This window comes from Erpetoichthys calabaricus, chromosome 12, assembly GCF_900747795.2.
Source record: "Erpetoichthys calabaricus chromosome 12, fErpCal1.3, whole genome shotgun sequence".
Lineage (NCBI taxonomy): Eukaryota > Metazoa > Chordata > Cladistia > Polypteriformes > Polypteridae > Erpetoichthys > Erpetoichthys calabaricus.
In genome coordinates, this window is record NC_041405.2 from 108,932,774 (window position 1) to 108,956,140 (window position 23,367).

The 23,367-nt window shown below is 38.3% G+C and overlaps 1 protein-coding gene across 1 annotated transcript in view; it reads right to left on the reverse strand.

Moving 5' to 3' along the window:
- zgc:152774 (uncharacterized protein LOC553526 homolog) overlaps positions 1-23,367 on the reverse strand; it is a 101,207-nt gene that overhangs the window by 39,778 nt on the left and 38,062 nt on the right. The window contains exons 4-6 of the mRNA XM_051935192.1: positions 13,486-13,696; positions 12,491-12,645; positions 8,462-8,621 (exon numbers count right to left, since the gene is read on the reverse strand). Of these exons, the coding sequence (XP_051791152.1) occupies positions 8,462-8,621; positions 12,491-12,645; positions 13,486-13,696 (526 nt within the window). The remainder of the gene's footprint in view (positions 1-8,461; positions 8,622-12,490; positions 12,646-13,485; positions 13,697-23,367) is intronic.

The following is a 23,367-nucleotide window of genomic DNA, read 5'->3' on the forward strand; positions in this document are numbered from 1 at the left end:
TTAATTAATCAGGTCCTTTAAAAAATGCTACACTTCTTTAAACATGCCCCCATTTTACTAAAAAAAAATGTTTTATTCTTTGCAGAATGCTCTCCTTCATAATGGTACAAGTAGGACCTACAATTAATTATAACTTTAAAGTTAAGTTTAACAATTTCAAAAGTGTTATTGACATCAAAGGGTAGAAGGCTGAAACCATAATTAAGTATCAACAAAGAGTTGCCTAGGGGGTATTGTTTGACATTATCCACTAGATGATAGCAAAGACCACAAGATGAACTGACTGTCAGTTCTGCTTTTTCTTTATATTAATTTGCAAAATAAATTTTGCATATTGTTGATTATGCGAATTTTGCAGGTAGATAAGAATCCTGAGCTGCCAGAAGAAACTGAATCAAGTAACATTGAAAGTACTGTTGGATCATTCCCAAGTGTAAGTAAGCATGGGATCGCCATCACCCTGATGTGTTTTCTTTTTAGGTACTCCTGTATCACAGTTGTGCTTCTATATGATTTCACACGAGATGTGAAGTGGAAATTACAGTGATCCCTCGCTATATCGCACTTCGCCTTTCGCGGCTTCACTCTATCGCGGATTTTATATGTAAGCATATTTAAATATATATTGCGGATTTTTTGCTGGTTCGCGGATTTCTGAGGACAATGGGTCTTTTAATTTCTGGTACATGCTTCCTCAGTTGGTTTGCCCAGTTGATTTCATACAAGGGACGCTATTGGCAGATGGCTGAGAAGCTACCCAACTTACTTTCTCTCTCTCTCTCTCTCTTGCGCTGACGTAGGGGGGTGTGAGCAGGGGGGCTGTTCGCACACCTAGACGATAGGGACGCTCGTCTAAAAATGCTGAAAGATTATCTTCACGTTGCTACCTTCTGTGTGCAGCTGCTTTTTGAAGCGACATGCTGCACGGTGCTTCGCATACTTAAAAGCTCAAAGGGCACGTATTGATTTTTGACTTTGTTTTTCTCTGTCTCTCTCTCTCTCCCTGCTCCTGACGGAGGGGGTGTGAGCTGCCGCCTTCAACAGCTTTGTACCGGCGGTGCTTCGCATACTTAAAAGCAAACAGCACTCCTTTGAAGAGGAAGATATGTTTGCATTCTTTTAATTGTGAGACAAAACTGTCATCTCTGTCTTGTCATGGAGCACAGTTTAAACTTTTGAAAAAGAGACAAATGTTTGTTTGCAGTGTTTGAATAACGTTCCTGTCTCTCTACAACCTCCTGTGTTTCTGCGCAAATCTGTGACCCAAGCATGACAATATAAAAATAACCATATAAACATATGGTTTCTACTTCGCGGATTTTCTTATTTCGCGGGTGGCTCTGGAACGCAACCCCCGCGATGGAGGAGGGATTACTGTACTTCATATTATTGACTTCTTTGCTCTTCAGCCTTCCTCTGTATTTACATTCTCCATTTACACCATAACTCAAAATGCATTTGTTATTCTCGTTAATTTACGTGAAATATGTTGTAACAAGTCAACTAATTGATACAAAAATTTGCTGGCAATTTTTTTCATCTTCTTCTTCTTTTTCTTTCTGCTGCTTCTGTTTGGGGTCACCACAGCAGATCATCTTTTTCCATATCTTTCTGTCCTCTGTCACACCCACCGCCTTCATGTCCTCTCTTACCACATCCAACCTCCTCTTAGACTTCCTTTTTTTCATTATTGATTATTATTGACATGATTGATGACATCAATTAGTTGTTGCAGCCCTAATATTTTTTGTATATTATACTTGTATCTAGATGCACATAGACATACACATATACAGTATACACAGTAAATGTACTGTATATATTCACCAGTTACATAAACTACAACACAAAGTGTCTCTAACTTGACTGATTTTTAGTCTCTCTACTCTGACTATTGATTTAATCAACATTTAAACATACTAATGTTGTGAGGAACATATTCCTTACACATATTGAGAACTTGTTATATGTACAGTATGTCTATAGGCATTTTTCACAAATTACTTTTTTAAAACTGCTAAATATTAATTTAACAAATGAAAAAGAATAAAATCTATTTAAGAGAACTGACAGTAAGAGAGAAACACAATTTCACTCTACAGTATTCCCTCGCTACTTCGCGGTTCACTTTTCGCAGATCCACGACTTCGCGGGTTTTTAAATACAAGTGATTGCCCGCCTATCGCGGAAGTTATGTTCCAGACCCATCAGCAACAGGAGAAAATCCGCGATATAGAAAGACCATATAAATAAACATTTTTATAGTTTAAGCCTTAAAATACCCATCCCACATGCTTTAAACACATGTAAACTTATAAAACACACTTTGTTAACACATATGATATGTGGATGTCGGGCTAAGGATATGAGTAACATCTCACTATTATAAAACATTTTAACTTCACGCAAGACAAGACAGTGAGACAGGAAAATAGGTGATGTACACCTAAAAGCCTGATTGTACAGGCTTTTAAATTATTGACACGCAGAGGGACAAGCAGCACAAAGCCAGCACAAAGTCCACTTCTCCTTAGCGTTCATTCAGCTCCCCACCCCCTTGACAATGCGAAGTGGACTGCGCCTCCGGGGAGGGGGGTTTGAGCGAACATGCGTTCAGCCCTCACACACACACACACACACACACACACTCCTTCTCCTCCTTACAAAGCGACAAGCAGGCATTTTGGCAGAAGCAGCACAAAGTCCATTTCTGCTCTGCTGAGAGTTCAGCTGCCCCCCTTCACAAAGCGAGTGCAGACACATTGACGTCTGATCGCTGCGTGCAGTGTGCAGTGTTGGTCTGCGGTGTTTAAGAATGCAGAAAGTGTTTAAGAGCATAGGAAGTGTTTATAAGAGCGTGGGAAAGGTTAACAAGAGAGTGAGAAAGGTTTATAAGTGTGGGAAGGGTTTATAAAGCCTTAAAATATGTATAAATAATAAAATAAATATAGGTCACTACTTCGCGGATTTTCACCTATCGCAGGGGGCTCTGGAACGTAACCCCCGCGATAGGTGAGGGATTACTGTACACAGATTCCATCAACCTTCTGCCACCTCTTTGTCCAGGCCTTCTTTGAACACACCATGCTGCACCATTAAACTGGACAACTTTGTGACTCAGAATACACTCAAGGTCTGCTGTTTAGTCTGACATTGGTGATGACATGATACCAGGTGGAATATCTTGGTCAAAACAGCAGCTGAACAAAAAATTGCTTAAAACTCGTGTTTTATAATTTTTCATAGAGTACTCTGGGTCCTCCTCACATCACAATGGTACTCAGAGGCTCAGATCACTACAGACTGATTTTTTTTCATTTATGGTGGTAGATAAACTACAACAGAGAGCTGTTGCTGTAAACTGATATTTAAAACTGAGTAAGGGTTTGGATGTTGAAGCTTAAAACACCTTACTAGCAGGCAGTAAGAGTAGGCGGTTTGGGTTAACTAAACATATATTGTGATGGACTGGCACTGAATCCCAGGCTGAATTTTGCCTTGTGTCTGATTTTACTCTATATGGAATTTATATTTTCGCATCACAAAGCCCCAAGAATTATGTAAAAACCACATTAATCCATGCAATGTAGACGTCATCACAATCAGAAATTAAAAATTACTAATCAACAGAAATCAATTGAGATTACAACCCTATTACTTAATTGAGAAGGTGTAGTAAATGGATACATTATTAATTAAACGTCATCAATAACATATTGCAGTTGTATGGTCAATACAGTGAAATTAAAGCAAACTCATTTAGTAGAATATATTATAATTACATTTTAAAAATGTAATTAAATACTCCTTCTTTCAAGTCAGAGCCATATGGCTTTTAACAGGACATTTATTCCTTTTAAGCAATTTGTACTTTGGAAGATTAAACCATTTGTTGTTCTTTATCATTTCTATTTTATGTCTAACAACAAAAGGATGACATATGTGCAGATATTTTTAATTGCATGTCTCTGTGAGTCATTTGCCATGAACGTAATATGACTTAACTCTGCAGTAAATGTAACTCCCAACTGTTGAAAAACCCACTCATCGAGACCCTGACAGTTATTTCTTTCTGCTTCTAGTGTTCATATTTGTGTGAAAATATGCTAAATATTTCCTCATTCACTTCTCGTTTCTTTCATTTTACTGAAAACTTTCATTATCAAGACAAAAACTTCAGTGACACTTAAAAAATATCAAATTAGGGTTTATCTAGACACCTATCACAATCTGAAAACCATTTTAAAACTGTAAGTTGTCTAAAAGGTGTGACATGTAACATAATGTAAAAAGTTCTTTGCAAATATAATTCAGTATTCCATTCTTCATGTGTGGGCATGTAGACTTAAAAGCTGCAAAGTTTTGCAAATTGGGAATTTCTGTTATTTAGTATCTATGAGACAACTAAGCAAATGATGCAGGCAAATAAGACAACCTACAAATGTAATCAAAAGCTCCTACATATTTGGAGACAATCAATGAATTCTGTTTATCTATGTTCAATGTGTACAATAATGAGATGAGTTTAAATTGTGTTTTCGATGCAAATAGTAAGAAGCCTATTTGACAATAAAAAAGTGAAAAATCATGTGATTTAAAAACTACTGTTTCAGTTTATTACTTTATTAATTAGGTATCACAGTGGGCTGTACTATTGCCATACAGGCATTTGACCTGTTTTTAATGATTACCAAGTTTATACTGGCACAATGGACGTTCCTACTTCCTATATATGCATGTGTCCTATAATGTGCTGTTGTCCTATGCAGAAATTTATTCCATCCATGCACTCATTGCTGCTCAACACAGGTTGTGTCCTTTCACTGGAAAAAGCTGTATCCAAAAATGGAAAGATGGTTCCAAGTAGGTTTTTGCCTTGTGCCAGACTGGTTCTATTTCTTAAAAACGCTGTATTTCTCAAAAACACCGAATTAGTTAGGATAGAAAGTGAATTAATGAAAACCCAGCCACAGGGGATGCACAAACCAGTGTGTTTCTTCGTGCCGGTCCCAAGCCCGGATAAATGGGGAGGGTTACGTCTGGTGTAAAATTTTGCCAAATCAATATGCGGACAACAATACAAATTTCCATACTGGATCGGTCGAGCCCCAAGTTAACAAGGACCGCCACCAGTACTGTTAGTCAACAGGGTGCTGGGGGAAATTGGGCTACTGTTGGCCGAAGAAGAAGAAGGAGAAGAAGAGGGGGGAGACGTGTCCAGATGCAGCAGGAGAGGAGGAAGGTAAAGAGAGTGGAACTGAGGGTAGGAACTTTGAATGTTAACAGTATGACTGGTAAGGGGAGACAGTTAGCCGATATGATGGAGAGAAGAAAGGTTGATATATTGTGTGTACAAGAGACTAAATGGAAGGGGAGTAAGACTAGGTGGATTGGAGGTGGATTCAAATTGTTCTATCATGGTGTGGATGGGAGGAGAAATGGGGTAGGGGTTATTCTGAAGGAACAGTATGTCAACAGTGTTCTGGAGGTGAAAAGAGTGTCAGACAGAGTAATGATTATGAAGCTGGAAATTGGAGGTGTGATGATGAATGTTGTTAGTGCATATGCCCCGCAAGTTGGGTGTGCAATGGATGAGAAAGAAGATTTTTGGAGTGAGTTGGACGAAGTGATGAACAGTGTACCCAAGGGACAGAAAGTGGTGATTGGAGCGGATTTCAATGGACATGTTGGTGAAGGGAACAGAGGAGATGAGGAGGTGATGGGTAGGTATGGTGTCAAGGAGAGGAATGAAGAAGGTCAGAGGATAGTGGATTTTGCCAAAAGGATGGACATGGCTGTGGTGAATACGTATTTTAAGAAGTTGGAGGAACATAGGGTGACGTACAAGAGTGGAGGAAGATGCACACAGGTAGATTACATCCTATGCAGAAGAGTCAATCTGAAGGAGATTGAAGACTGTAAAGTGGTGGCAGGGGAAAGTGTAGTTAAGCAGCATATGATGGTGGTCTGTAGGATGACATTGGAGATCAAGAAGAGGAAGAGAGTGAGAGCAGAGCCAAGGATCAAATGGTTGAAGTTGAAAAAGGAAGACTGCAAGGTTGAGTTTAGGGAGAAGGTGAGACAGGCACTGGGTGGTAGTGAAGAATTACCAGACAGCTGGGAAACTACAGCAGATGTAGTAAGGGTGACAGCAAGAAGGGTGCTTGGCGTGACATCTGGACAGAGGAAGGAGGAAAAGGAAACCTGGTGGTGGAATGGGGAAGTACAGGAGAGTATACAGAGGAAGAGGATGGCAACGAAGAAGTGAGATAGTCAGAGACATGCAGAAAGTAGACAAGAGTACAAGGAGATAAGGCGCAAGGTGAAAAGAGAGGTGGCGAAGGCTAAAGAAAAAGCGTATGATGAGTTGTATGAGAGGTTGGACACTAAAGAGGGAGAAAAGGACCTGTACCGATTGGCTAGACAGAGGGACCGAGCTGAGAAAGATGTGCAACTGGTTAAGGTAATAAAGGATAAAGATGGAAACTAACTCACAAATGAGGAGAGTGTGTTGAGCAGATGGAAAGAGTACTTTAAAAGGCTTATGAATGAAGAGAATGAGAGAGAGAAGAGGTTGGATGAGGTGGAGATAGTGAATCAGGAAGTGCAATGGATTAGCAAGGAGGAAGTAAGACGGAGTGGTGGCTCTAAGGCTAGGGATATGCACTGGCAATCTGAAGGTTGCTGGTTCAAATCCCGTAAATGCCAATAGGGACTCTGCTCTGTTGGGCCCTTAAGCAAGGCCCTTAACCTGCAATTGCTGAGCACTTTGAGTAGTGAGAAAAGCGCTATATAAATGCAAAGGATTATTATTATTATTAAGTAAGGACAGCTATGAAGAGGATGAAGAATGGAAAAGCCGTTTGTCCAGATGACATACCCGTGGAAGCATGGAGGTGTTTAGGAGATGGCAGTGGAGTTTTTAACCAGATTGTTTAATGGAATCCTGGAAAGTGAGAGGATGCCTGAGGAGTGGAGAAGTGTACTGGTGCCAATATTTAAGAATAAGGGGGATGTGCAGGACTGTAGTAACTACAGGGGGATAAAGTTGATGAGCCACAGCATGAAGTTATGGGAAAGAGTAGTGGAAGCTAGGTTAAGAAATGAGGTGATGATTAGTGAGAAGCAGTATGGTTTCATGCCAAGAAAGAGCACCACGGATGCAATGTTTGCTCTGAGGATGTTGATGGAAAAGTTTAGAGAAGGCCAGAAGGAGTTGCATTGCGTCTTTGTGGACCTAGAGAAAGCATATGACAGGGTGCCTCGAGAGGAGCTGTGGTATTATATGAGGAAGCCGGGAGTGACAGAAAGGTATGTAAGAGTTGTACAGGATACATACGAGGGAAGTGTGACCATGGTGAGGTCTGAGGTAGGACTGACGGATGCATTCAAGGTGGAGGTGGGATTACATCAGGGATCAGCTCTGAGCTCTTTCTTATTTGCAATGGTGATGGACAGTTTGACAGACGAGATTAGACAGGAGTCCCCGTGGACTATGATGTTTGCTGATGACATTGTGATTTGTAGCGAGAGTAGGGAGCAGGTTGAGGAGACCCTGGAGAGGTGAAGCTATGCTCTAGAGAGGAGAGGAATGAAGGTCAGTAGGAACAAGACAGAATACATGTGTGTAAATGAGAGGGATGTCAGTGGAATGGTGAGGATGCAAGGAGTAGAGTTAGCGAAGGTGGATGAGTTTAAATACTTGGGATCAACAGTACAGAGTAATGGGGATTGTTGAAGAGAGGTGAAAAAAAGAGTGCAGACAGGGTGGAATGGGTGGAGAAGAGTGTCAGGAGTGATTTGTGACAGACATATATCAGCAAGAGTGAAAGGGAAGGTCTACAGGACGGTAGTGAGACCAGTTATGTTATATGGGTTGAAGACGGTGGCACTGACCAGAAAGCAGGAGGCAGAGCTGGAGGTGACAGAGTTAAAAATGTTAAGATTTGCATTGGGTGTGATGAGGATGGACAGGATTAGAAATGAGTACATTAGAGAGTCAGCTCAAGTTGGACGGTTGGGAGACAAAGTCAGAGAGGCGAGACTGCATTGGTTTGGACATGTGCAGAGGAGAGATGCTGAGTATATTGGGAGAAGGATGCCAAGGATAGAGCTGCCAGGTAAGAGAAAAAGAGGAAGACCTAAGAGAAGGTTTATGAATGTGGTGAGAGAGGACATGCAGGTGATGGGTGTAACAGAACAAGATGCAGAGGACAGAACGATACGGAAGAAGATGATCCGCTGTGACAACCCCTAATGGGAGCAGCCGAAAGAAGAAGAAGAAGAAGAAGAGAAAATGAATTAATGAACAGTTATTACAAATCTCTGAAAATGTCAAAATAAAAAAAATCTACATTACTCAGTAAGCATGATCAGAAGTCTTATAACTCATTTCTTTTCTTTCACTGCTTCACTTTCCTGTGATAAAAATATATATATATTTTTTACTATTCATACTGACCCGAAGTGAGTAGTTCATTTCTGGGATGCTCTTGTTCTGCCACTCCTGCCCCCGGTGTGCCTTTTTCCCAGTGCTCCCTTGATCATCACAATTGATATCTGGCATCCGAATGTCAAATTTATCAGTCTCAAAGTCTAACTCTGGTTTTCCATCCTTGTTTCTTCAAATGGAAGTACATACAATAAATAAATATTCTTGCATCTGTATAACACATCTTAAACACAAAGTAAATGAAACATAAAAGGACAAAGTTAAATGATCTCTTCATAGTACACTGATTTAAATTTGTATGAAATACTTTTCTTATGACCTAACATGAAATTATACATTTCTGTGCCAAATTAATATAGTTCTAGAAGACGAACTCTCTACATTCATTTGCCAAGCTTATACGAAAGACTTGCTCCCACAGTTAAATACATTGATAGAATTTGTACCAAGACTTTTGCTTCAAAAACAATCCCTGGATACAAATACAATAAAAACTGGTTAATACTATTCTCTCTTTATCTTCTTTGGTTCAATAAAAAACAGGACTTGCCTTGCCCACTCAACTATGGTTAAAAATAAAAAAATAACACAATACCTTTGAAACACTACCAATGACTTCATTAGCATTTTGTGACTCTCCCAGGTTTCGATGCATGCCATTTTTCATAACAAAAATAAAGACGCATTATGTTTATTAGCACAGTGCCTAGAGGATGATAACTTAGTGCCAAATAAACATGACCAACTAGATCATCCATAATGGGAGCTATCTCTAGACATAAGATGAGCCTGAGTAGGCGCTGCAGAGGGCGGCAAAAAGTAGTTTGACATATGATCATGCCAATATCCAAGAGGAATCCCCTTTTCCTTGTCTCTTTCATATGCGATTGTGAATGTCCTGATCTCTAAGGGGGACGGGACCCTCTCACTTCCTTCATCAATTTATGTTACAAATGAGCTACATTATTTGTATTAAAATGTGCTATATAAATAAATATTGTTGTTGTTACAGATCCGACTGCACAGATCTAAAAGTGGGACTCCATTTCCCATTTGGAAATAGTGACAACCTGTACTTCCATATCCTCTTTAATCTGTTGATCTTCCTATAGAATTCTATTTCTTTCTAAAACTAAACCCACCATAGACAAATCACATTTTTCAATCAGCATAAGAAGTGAAGAATACTTCCCATACTAGCTTATCATGAGGAATCACTTAGTAACTGTTTTCTGTCAATGGAAAGGGCACTAGAAAAATATCACAGATGAAGGAGTTTATGCCAAATATGGTGTCGTATAAACCTTGTATTATGAATGTCATACACAAGTAAAAGGTAATTGTATGTTAAATTACAGTAATCCCTCGCTATATCGCGCTTCGCCTTTCGCGGCTTCACTCCATCGCGGATTTTATATGTAAGCATATTTAAATATATATCACGGATTTTTTGCTGGTTCGCAGATTTCTGCGGACAATGGGTCTTTTAATTTCTGGTACATGCTTCCTCAGTTGGTTTGCCCAGTTGATTTCATACAAGGGACACTATTGGCAGATGGCCGAGAAGCTACCCGGCTTACTTTTCTGTCTCTCTTACGCTGCCTTTCTCTGATCCTGACGTAGGGGGATTGAGCAGGGGGGCTGTTCGCACACCTAGACGATACGGACGCTCGTCTAAAAATGCTGAAAGATTATCTTCACGTTGCTACCTTCTGTGCAGCTGCTTCCTGAAGCGACATGCTGCACGGTGCTTCGCATACTTAAAAGCTCAAAGGGCACGTATTGATTTTTGATTGAAAAACAAACTGTCTCTCTCTCTCTCTTTGTCTGCTCCTGACGGAGGGGGTGTGAGCTGCCGCCTTCAACAGCTTTGTGCCGCGGTGCTTCGCATACTTAAAAGCAAACAGCCCTATTGATTTGTTTGCTTTCCTCTGTCTTTCTGACAGACTCTGCTCCTGACACGCACTCCTTTGAAGAGGAAAATATGTTTGCATTCTTTTAATTGTGAGACGGAACTGTCATCTCTGTCTTGTCATGGAGCACAGTTTAAACTTTTGAAAAAGAGACAAATGTTTGTTTGCAGTGTTTGAATAACGTTCCTGTCTCTCTACAACCTCCTGTGTTTCTGCGCAAATCTGTGACCCAAGCATGACAATATAAAAATAACCATATAAACATATGGTTTCTACTTTGCGGATTTTCTTATTTCGCGGGTTGCTCTGGAACGCAACCCCCGCGATGGAGGAGGGATTACTGTATCCCTCATTTTTCTGAAAAGTGATTCTAAACTTTTGCCTATTACCTGACACACAGGAAAGGATATTAGAAAAGTATCACACATAAAGGTGTTTATTCAAAATATGGTGCTGTATAAAACCTTGTATTATGAATGTCATACACAGGTTAAAAAGTAGTTGTATGTTACATTATACCTCATATTGTTGAAAAGTGATATTCTGAACATTTGAATGACTATTACCTGACACACAGTGGGCCATTGATACCTACTGCAGAACATCCAAATGGCCACACGTATCTCTAGAGCATCATTCTCGGCCAAGTTTATTAACATTTAGATGGACTCTTTCCGCATGATAATGAACACAAGGCAACTTGACATCACCAAATGGTTCTGTGAATTTCCTCAGATCTCTATCCTATGAAGCATCTTTCAAATAAAGTAGAATATGCAGTTTGAAGCAAGATGTTGCACCTTTCCAATCTGCAGCAACTGCAAAATGTATAACATTCCTGAACAATGCAACAAGCATCCTGTAGAATCCAACATGCTACTACTACTTGGAAAAGGACAATATACTACTAGACAGGTGTACCTAATAAACTAGAAACTATTCTGTCTTAACAAAATGCCATGTAATAGTTTAATTGAAATATGCAAACAGTATGCAACATCTTTAATTTGTAATAAATGCACACCAAAACTATAGCTGTCAGTACCAACTTGTCTAGTCTTATCAAATGCAGTTTTCTGGTAAATTTTTGGTATTTTATATGCTGAATAAATCTCTGAGTGGAAATTGTCTTTTTGCATGAGCAACTTTAAATTTAAAGGATTTACTCAAGGACCCATGAATGGAGTAGGATCCCTTCTGAAAGTAACAGGACTACCCTTTTCAAAGTTTTCATAATACAATACCTATTATTTCACAAAGCTGAATAAATCATAATATTTTTTTACATCACAACTTATTTGCCATAAATATTGATACCTTTGAAATGTACTTGTATTCAGGTTTTGCAGTATTCATGCAAAGAACAGCTGTATTTAGTTCAGTAAAATTTAATAAAAAGAACAATGTACTGTATTTTAATCTCACAAATTCTTACATTAACAAATTCTAAGGAGCAAAATTCTTACGTTAACAAATTCTAAGGAACTAAACTGTCATCACTATACTTCTTCATACTTCTCCATTAGGAAAAAAAATGAGCTCTCCTTGGTCAATTAACTGAAGCCTTTAAGAAATGTATTGCAGGCAAACATCATACAAACTCTTATTATGAAACAGGAATAAATTTAGGAAATTACAGGGACCAAAAAAGTACAGAAAGATGGAACCCCAGAAAAGAATACAATGTAATTAAAAAGGACAGAAAACGTAGATGTCAAAGGCTATTGCAAACTAGCATGAGATGGAAGCTTCAAACATCATGCAAGGAACCAAGCAAAACAGATTGGATTAGATAGATGGATGGATGGATGGATGGATGGATGGATGGATGGATGGATGGATGGATGGATGGACTACCATGTAAAGATTCAGAAAGTTATACACACTTTCTTTTATACCACAAGTGATATCAACACTTGAGGGATACATGTTGTAATTAGCAGAATACAGGAGGTTTGACTTGATGCCAGAGGAAGAACACTGCCTTGTTTCAATGACATTTACCTAATCCTTGCGCTCCCAACCTCCTCCTCCTCTTTTATAACAGAAAAGACGATCCCAAAGCTTCTACTGAGTATAAAAAATAACACCTAGAGAAATGTAATTAACTGTTGTTCCTTCTTACCTCCGAATGTTCCAGATTAAAATTTTGGTTCCTTTCTTGCCAGGGATGGTGTTGAATTGCTCCAGCAGATCTTCTTTGGCTTGGAAAAGAGAATGAGTCAGGATAGCTTCCAAACTGGCAACTGAATCTTCTGTTACAATCAACTTCTGTGCCATGTGTGTCAAGGAAAAAAATGTACTCAAAACAGTCTAAAGGATTAATATATCACTGTTTGCCTATATCCTAAAAGATGAGAGGACTAACAACATATTGTAGCAACTACAAAAATGCAACTTAAATGTTTGATATATTATGTGTATTAGTAGGAACTTTTATACTAAGACCTCTACAGGATCTGACAAGTTCCCAAAGTACTTACATGGCTTCTTCAGAAATGTTTTTAACTATTACAAGCATTTCAGAAATTACTCCACATGCCACAATACAATTACTCCATAGAGATATTGTTTATTTATTCTATATCATTTCTTTAATCAGTCAACTGAATAAAACTATTTGCAGACACGGCAAAGTAGTTAGGTCTCTGAAACAATACTTATTCTCCTAAATGCTGAAGTTTAACTTTTTTACACCCTCAGAGTATTCCCTCTTTTCACTGAATACATGCATGACTCTATATGTGTTCAGACATAAAGTGCATCATCAACATTGTTTTTATTTGGTGTAGCATCCGATCCATGCTTGACATTAGAATATTTCAATAGTTGTTACTAGACAACTTTATCTTATTTCAGAAAGAGACAGGGTTGTGCTTCAGGATAACAGAAGTTAGTCTTGGTTCTAGAATGTGATAGTCAAGTCAATAAAATAAGCCATTTTGTCTATAATCAGCTTTGGAAGAGGGTGAATACTTTGAGTGTGGTTACACTATTGATTCCACATGTATCGAATCAAAGTTTCACATAAACAAGTTGGATGCCATATCATTATTTCAGTACTACATCTACTCATTTCCTCACAGATACCTATAATCAGAATAAAAGGATATTATTAAGCTGGCTGAAGGGCACAATAGGTACAATAACAGCCTGTGCACGAATTTTTTCTAGGTAAGTTTGAGACAGCATTCCCACGCTGAGACAACCTCCATTCTTGGTGAAGATCAGAGCATCTTTCCCAAGTCGCATTGATCCAGACTTGAACCCATTACCATACACTCCTATTGGCTGTTGATTTTTCTTTTGGCCTTTGTCAGTGAAGCCAAAACTATGGATGAGACAAAATATATATGCATATATATTTATACACATAATACATACAACAAATGTCACATATCTCTATTATGTTTATTTTTTGTTAAAGAGCCTAGGTTAAGAGTGTTGGACATACAGACATAAACACAAAAAACACAAGTTTAGATTTTACATATTAATTATCCAAACATTCAGATGTTTAACTTGGAATACATTCAATATTACTACTACTAGTTACAATAATAATAAAGGTAATAGGGGCATGATGAGTTAGTGGTTAATACAGCTGGAGTCATTTTTTGCCCACCCAGGGCTATGAATGTTTGAGAAACTTGTCCATTTCCTAATATGCACATGGATTTTCTCCAGACATTTTGGGCTCCTCCCACATCCAAAAAGATACATCTGTTAAGTAAACTGGTTACCCTGAAATAGTCCAATATTCATGCCCATAACTATATGTGCATGTGTGTCCTATAATAGACTGGACTACTGGACACCCACCCATGGTTGGCTCCTGCTTTGAGTTTAAAGCTGCTGGTTTTTGCCTCCTGATAATTGCAGCCCTGTAATGCATATAATGAGCTCAGAAAATAGACAGACACATAGTAATGAACGAGCATTCTATTTAGAGCTTCTTTTTCCAAACCAAAGGATAATGAATATAAATATTTTGAAACATAAAACAAAACATTTAAAAAATTCAGACTTCAAAAAGAAATTATTTGAAATGGTAAGTCTAAAAATTGTTTTTTAAAGTGTCTACATAGGAGTGTGTGGGATTCTACACATTGATGTATGTAAGCAGTACTTAGGATGAGGGGTTAGTAAGTAATTCTTCAATAGACCACTGGCATGAAGCCTTCTATATGTGATAATGTTTTTTAATAAAACATGTATTTGTCTGCCATTGAAAAGTAATGGAGTAAAGAACTTCCAGATGTTATTATAATGAGTTTTGAACATAATATAATATGCTTTTGAGATTTTTAGATACTTCAAAGGACACAGCATTGCAATAGGCCTAGAGAGAATTAAAAGAATCTCATTATACATTCATGTATGCGCCCGTGAAATGGTAAATAAAAAGAATGAGCTATGTAAAAGACCTGAGGAGCACCTCAGGTAACTGGAACAGATTTACATCTGTAGCTGGCAAGATCAAGTTTAGTTATTTTAATTGGCACGTTGTATAAATTGTTACTTGCATGTTTTCCACAGACCAATGACAGTTATACAATGTCAATAACGGACAAAAGAAAATACAATGAACATTACCATACTTAATTTCAGTTGGAGGGAATGCCATGAAAACAGTCAACGGCTTTAAATTTCTTGGAGTCATCTACATTGACAACCTCAAGTGGGTACAACACATCTTGGCATCAAGAAGACTCACCAGCACTTTACTGGGGAAAGCCAAGATGTTACCATCTGTGCTCCAATAAACTGTATAAGTGAAATCCATTCTTAATAATTACGTAACATCCTAGTATGGAATATGCTTAATAGTGAATGGAATCCATTCTTAATAGTTGCATAATATACTAGTATGGAATGTGCTTAGTAGTGATGAGCGAACCCCACTGAATTTGTTTCACCTCAAGGTTGGAGAAAACATATAAAGTTTCAGGTATTTCGTAGAACTCAGAAAAATGGGGAAACTAAACTAATTTTGAGTTTTGAGTCAACAGTAAGCTCTCTGGATTTGCTGATATTAAAGGACAAAGATTGTCCTGTCAACAATATTAGAAGGCAAATCTTTTCTATGTAAGATACCACATCATTGGTGGTAATCAGGCTTATAGTGGTGGTGCCATCAGTAAAATATCATGATAAAGCAGGCATTTTGTTTGATCACCAAGTCTTAGGTGAATAAGGAGTACGGCAGAAGGTCTCAGAACAATATATTGTATGATACTTGTGTTGAGGATCACCACCATAGGAACTGATAGGAGCGGAGTGATGGCTCTGAGGCTAAGGATCTGGGCTGGTATCCCAAAGGTTGCCGGTTCGAATCCCCGTCACTGCCAAAAGAGATCCTACTCTGCTGGGCCCTTGAGCAAGACCCTTAACCTGTAATTGCTCCAGGGGCGCTGTACAATGGCTAACCCTGCGCTCTGACCCCAAGGGGTATGCGAAAACTAACAAATTCCTAATATGTATAAAAAAAAAAAAAATCTGCACATTCTGAATGAAGCCTGTGAGTTAGGAAGCCTAAACTTTCGCTCTGGAAGGCTGTCTCAAGTCTAGTAGCTTGGTGATCAGAATTTAAAAGAGGATCTATAAACAGTATTTACTATCAAAAATCCATTCTCTGCGGACAGGTTGTGGCGATAAGAAAACTGGAGGTGACCCAACATATCTGGAAAAATATGTTTAATGCATCATAGCCTCTCAAAGCCTTTCATCATAATGGTAGTGAATACCATTGCCCTGGAGTCAATGGCATGGTCCAGTTTTGTTTTTCCTCGGCTCTATTGTGAGCTATTGTCATTGTAAATGCAAGTTTCTTGGTTACTACAATTTTTAAAATGCATCCTGAATCCAGACTAGAACCTTTATCTGGTTTGAATCATTCAAAAATTCTCTTAACAGAAAGACAGGAGGTTGTAGAATGTGATGCTGCAGGCAACTGCTTATAAGTCACCTTGTTACTACCATCAAGGCAGGAGCAGAAAGCACTAACTTCATCCAGGAGAATGAAAAAATGACTGCAACTAATTTAGCCTTTAGTTTGTAATCTGTAAACATCTGTAAATCCTGCCAAAGTTACAGTACATCACTATATGCTCACAGACTTGTTTACTGACTTGTTTTCCACTGCTTGTGTATTCATTACTTGCTTTGAAATACATTGCAGTATGTCTTCAGTAATTTTTGGATGCCCTGGTGAGTTATGTTTTTTATTAGGAAATGAAAAAGATCACACATTTTTTGTTGACTCCAGTTACAACAGTTGCATATTCATCCAGATGTGTAATCTGTAAAGATGTCCTAATTTACTTATTTAAAGCAATCTTGCAGTTTTTCTTCCGCCTCCATAGTCTAGTACTAAACCACATTCTTACTCACTTCTCATGCTTCAGTCTTCAGTCTCTTCTTGTAATATGGACTAGGAAGTGTTAATAGGTGGTTTGACTGTCTAAGGCCGTACTTATACTTGACACTCTGACGTTTAGTGCAAGTATCATGGCTACTATGCATTCCCAGAGCACTTTTGACGTGTTCTCTGAGCACGTTGTCAGAAATTAACGCAATGTTGTAGTACCAACAAAAATATGGGTGATGTGTGTGTTCAAGTTTTGGTACGTGACGTCATTATCATTGTTTACTATCAACATCTCCTTAGTGACAGACATGCCTGTCAGAACTGCTGGTAGCAAATCCCCAGCTCTTTGAAAGTTGATGTGGAAATGTGCAAGACGAAATGGAAGCAAATTAGAGACAGATACATCCGTGCAAAGTGGAAAATATCCAAGAAAAGATGTGGGAATTCGGCTGTTACAAAATAACGCAGTGTGACGTCAAGCCTCAATGCAGCTCCAACAGGATCGATGTATGTGCTTCGATGTTTGATGAATGGTTCGATGTGGTGAAGCAAATCAGCAAACGAAAGTATTCATGGTGCTTTTATTCATTTATTTCTTACATAGGCAATATAAGCGCCACATATTCCCCATTGTAATGACGTGATACATTTAAAGGCCTCACATCTTTCTTTCCTCAAATTACAACACAGCAAAACTGGACATTGTTTTCTCTCCGTGATGTCGTCTCGCACTGCCACCTGGTGGAATCCACCACATTTATATAAATTATGTGTGCAAGTACAGACTGTACACTGCTTCTGTAGCAGCAGCGTTCATAAGTGTACACATTATGTTAAGTATATCTTGGCCCTAAGGCAATGGCAGGGTAGTGGGCATGTGACTTATTTATATAACAGAGACAGGTTACATGCAAATAATATTTAGGAAAAATATTAGTTAAGTCTGCTTTACTTAAGCCCCTGAGGCTGTAAACATTTGCATGGATTGCTCAGTGTAATGCTTGTGTTGGTGTACAGAGGCCTTTAGGCAATATTTAGAAAGATAATGGAGAACTCTTTTAGAAGGTAATACAAGCAGCACCAGACCATTAAATACTCCACACATCAGGTTAACCATTTTTGCACATGATTTTAACATCCATGCACAATGCATTATTTTTTATAACACACAAACTACCTCCTTTGCTTCAGTCCAATCTATATTGTGGTTTGAAACCATTGAACCATTAAGGTGTATTGTAGAATGTCTTAGAGGTTAACTAGGTTCCAAAGAGACAGAACAAACAAGTTCATGATGTTGCTTTGTGAAAACGACTTTAAAAATTACTTTGTGTTCAGCCACTGAATATTGTCAATGTCAATTTATTTATATAGCACATTTAAAACAATATAGGAATGCTGTGGCCAAAGTGCTTTACAATGAAAGAAGAAAAAAACACACAATTAACATAAATAACATGAATAGAAATAAAATAAATGAACATAAATAAAATAAATAATAAATAGAAGTAAGATTACATAATCACAATGAGGAAACCATCAGTATTACTGAAGGTCATGGAATGCAAGTGAATAGAAATGAGTCTTTAATCTTATTTTGAACAGTTCAATTGCAGACGACTCCTTTATGTAATGAGGTAAAGAGTTCCACAGGCGAGGAGCAGCAGCTGCAAAAGCCCTGTCCCCCTTAGTTTTACACTTGGTACGAGGGACAACAAAAGGCAACTGACCAGAAGATCTAAGCACTCTAGATGGCTGGTGTAAAGCACACAATTCAGATAAACAGGCAGGAGCAAGTCCATGTAAAGATTTAAAAACTAGCAACAAGATTTTAAAATCAATTCAAAAACTGACAGGCAGCCCGTGTAAAGAAGCTAATATTAGAGAAACAGAAGCAGACTTTCTTGCCCCAACCACAAAGCGAGCAGCAGCATTCTGGACACACTGTAACCTGCATATCAGGGATTTGGTAAACCCAGAATACAGCGAGTTGCAGTAATCAAGGCGAGAAAAGATAAAAGCATGAGCAGCTTTCTCAAGATCCCTAGAAGATAAAAAAGGCTTGATCTTACCTAAAAAACGAAGCTGGAAAAAGCAACTCTTAACTACAGAATTAATCTGTTTCTCAAAAGAGAGGTTACTGTCAAAGATAACACCAAGATTGCGGACTTGAGGTTTGCAAAAGACAGAGAAAAAGCTGAGAAGTCCAAGATCAATTTGGGCTTTAGCTGATGGATCCACAATAAGCACCTCTGTTTTATTTTGATTCAGATCAACAAAATTATTAGCCATCCAGGACCTTAGTTCAAAAAGACAGTTGTGCAGTTGATTCATTGCAGAGTTGCAGACGGGAATATAAACCTGTGTATCATCAGCATAGCAGTGAAAAGAAATAATGGTAAAAAAAAAACATTCTGCCCTCACCTATGCTTCCCAATACACCCTTCACATCTTAGTTCTGTTTACCTGGTTGTAATGCAAGTAGATAACTAATGATACCAGTTCGATATTTAACTGAATGAAAGTCAAACTCTCAGTAAATAGTCTGATGTTTAAATGGATTTAGAGACCTTCATTAATAACTGTAGAAACAAACTGTACAATCAACAGAAAAACAACACACACACACACACACGTGTTGGAGAAGCAACGTGCAACACATTTCCATTCAGACAGGCCATGACGTTGCCAGTGAACACAATCTGCTGTCTGCCTGCCAGGTAATATGAAAACAATGCAAAAGGTATCAGAGTAAGAGCCAAATTTGTCTTACATCATCAAAAATGGAAGATTAAAAGTAAATATTTAAAAATTAAACATACCACTAAATAAGAGATTGTTTTTTATTCTTTAACTTCTCTTTTATGTTTAGCCATGAAACCAGACTGAACAGGACCAAACAGATTTTGATTACTTGCATGAAGCAATTAATTGGTAGGCAAATATATGCTTAAGCATGTGAAACAAAACTGTGGGTGGAAAAGATCTCTGCAGTCTGAAAATGGCCAGATCAATATTTAGCTTGTTCATAACTGGGGTAACAACAGGTATTTTAATCGCCAGGAGTAACACTGACAGTGTCATGTACCTGGCAACGAAGGGAAAAGGCATGAAGTTAAGTAATTAGGTATTACAAATGTGCTATTTCACACAAGGATGGTCACGAGAGAAATAAATATGGGCACTAGAACCAAAGGGGTGATAGAATAAAGAGCTAATGATGTTAAAAATCTGTAAAGGAAGACAACACCGAAGGGCCAAATTCAGCAGAGTGAATGACTAATCAAGGACAAATCAATTCACATGGCAAAACACATCTTTAACAAGGCTGGCAGTACAAAGCACTAGATAAAAAGGCTCTCTCTTAGAGAATTTGTTCTGTTTTACTTGTGAGTGTACTTGTGATGTGATTGGTGGCCAACACCCTTTTCAACATACCATTTTCTTTTTTGATAGCAAACTGGTATATGGCAATTGTATTAAAATGCCAGATCACAAGTGTTTAACACTGAATTTATGATTTTGATATCTTTAAATATATTATTATTCTTAATGCAGCCACCTTCAGTTCCTGCCTGTTGCAGGGGTTTGATCCCTTAGGTTTTCTTTTCAGCATATGGAAGACATGCTCAGTTTGATTTAAATTGGTTTAGACATTTAAGAATTTCCTATGTTTTAGTTCTGAAAAAGTCACGTGTTGCCTTAGCAGTGTGTCTGGGATCATTGTCTTCTTGTAGCATGAAGTGCCGTCCAATGAGTTTGGATGGATTTACTGGAACTTGAGCAGATCAGATGTTCCTATACACCTCAGAATTCAATGAGTGACTGCCATCAACAGTTACATTATAAATGAAGATTAAGTGTATCAGTACCTGTGGCAGCCATACGTGCCCAAGCCATAATGCCCCCACCACCAGGTTTAACAGATGAGGTGGCATGCTTTAGATCCCAGGCAGTTCCTTTTCGTCTCCACACATTGCACTTGCCACAACTCTAATACAAGTTTATCTTTATCTTGTTTGTCCACAAGACCTTTTCCAGAATTCTGCAGGCGCATTTAAGTACTTTTTCTGTCTGCCCCGTTTTTGTGGCTAACTACTGGTCTGAAACAGGGAAGTCTTAACACATGGGCACTCTGGGCATTTGCCCGGGAGCCCCACAAGGATAGGGGCTCCATGCTAATCTACATATGTTGTGACTTGTGTAGGTAAGGGCCCCAGTACACTGCTTTGCCCAGGGGCCTATAATGTTGTTAAGACGGCCCTGGCCCAGTATGGCCTCTGTGTTTCTGTTTATGAAGTCTTCTGTGGACAGTAGTCTCTGACACATATACTGTATATCTACCTCCTGAAGACTGTTTCTGACCTGTTGGACAGGCATTTGAGGCTTTTTCTTTACCATAGTGAAGATTCTTCTGTCATCACCAGTGGACGCCTTCCTTGGCCTACTAGTCCCTTTGCCATTACTGAGCTCACTAGTGTATTCTTTCTTCTTAATGATATTCCAGACCGTTGATTTAGGTACTCCTCAGGTTTTACTGATGTTAATAAATGGTTTTATTCTTGTTTTTCAGCCTCATAAGGGTTTCTGCCACTTTCACTTGCGCAGTTCTTGTCCTCATGTTGAACAGTGGCAACTACAGACGTTTAAGGGTAGAAGCAAGCCTGGGAGTCTTAAGAAGCCATGAAACACACCTGGGGAATCACAAACACCTATGATGACAATTATCTGAAACATTATGGTGACCTATGGGGGACCATGAATGAAAAGTGTAATTTCTACATGTTGAAACCAAAATGTATGTAAATACCGTTAAATGAAAGTCTGCAATGTGCACTTTAATCATGTCCGAATTGTTTGGTTTGTAATTTTAAACTGGAGAGCGGTAAATAAAGGAAAAATGCACCTTTGTCCCAAACATTGTGGAGGGCACTGTACATAACAAAAAACATTGTGGAGGGCACTGTACATAACAAAAAACAAAGTGTACAATAATTAAGAGCCTAATGGAGTATACTTTGCCACTGCATGAGACTACAACTCATTTAATTTTTTAAAATATTTACAATATTCAATATATTGTATATCAATATCAATGTGAAATTTTGATTGGTCAATACATTTAAAGCGTACGTGAGAAAAAAATTATGCCAGTGTACATATATTATCAGTTTTTAAATAAAAATCAATTGGAAATTAATTTGATTAATACTCCCTACATTTATAAACATGTAGTTAGTACATTTAGTATCTCAAGATGGCAGTTTAATTTCAGAATCAATTGTTATTACAAGTACGACTAAAGTATAGGATTGTAAATACCTTGTATTTCATGAAAACACACAAAATGAAGCAGGTTTACAGTAGGTAAAATTATTTGAATTTGACTTTTAACTTGAGGGTGGCTTTCTTGCCTTCCCATTTGCAAAAATCATAACTGTTTCTCCAGTACGTCTTGCTAGTTATCTTTGGCCCTGCTCACCTCCAAGCTCTAGACACCTAACAGGGAGGGGCATTCAGGTTCCAACCTACTTCTAAGAAATCCCCACAGGCACTTTTGTTGTCAAAGTCCAACTGTTTATAATAATTAACAAAACATTTTCAAATTATGAAAGAAAGAAAAACTAATTGTATTATGACAAAGAATAACCTGTACAACAACTTGATGTTATTCCAGATAAACCTACTGTGCTTTATGTAAATGGGATTCCTATATATATTCTTATGTGAACTTTTATATATTTAAAACTTTCATTTGGCTAACCAAGATACTCAGCATTCAATTTTGCGTTGTAATAAGACTAGCAAAATACCTGTGCTTCACAGCGGCGAAGTACTGCTTTAAAATTTTAAATAATAAACTGAGGGAAAATATACCAATAATTATTTGTTAAGGATCTCTTTGTATACCATGTTGTCATTTCGCCCCTCTGGTTGTAATATGACCAAGCTGTGCACTGAGCTTACTCCTGAGAATACAACGTATAGTTGGCCATGTGAAAAGCAATCTTGCCTCAAATCAATGCCAACCTTTTGTAGGGTCTGTCTCTGAGACTTATTAATTATCATTGCGAAGCAGAGCCTTACTGGAAATTGTAGGCGTTTGAATTGAAATGGGAGATCAGAGGGTATAACGGGGATGCAAGGAATAAAAACTCTCTCCCATGAGCCACTGCCAGTAAGAATAGTTGCCTCAATTAGGTTCTTTTGCAGGCATGTGACCTGAACTCTCGTGCCGTTACAAAGTTTCGGTGGCTGTAAGTTTCTCAGTAACATTATTGGTGCCCCAACATTCAAAATTAGATTATACTAGTGGAGTGCCTGGAGGATTCAGAGTGTGGACCGAGCTGCAGGCTATGGACGTATATATGTATGTAAGTAGGATTCAGTTAGCGTTGGGAACCCACGTACCAAATTTCTTGAAGATGGGCCCATTAAGTAACAAAGACTGTTGGAAAGTTCAATATGGCGGCCGACAGTGGTGTCATACCACCGAAATAAGTTCGTACATTGGTTTCGGTTAGCGCAGGGAAGCCGCCTACCAAATTTCGTAAAGATGAGATAAGAAATTTTATCATGGCGGTCGTTGTCGACCGTTATGACCGTTACGTGTAGAATTTCGAAATGAAACC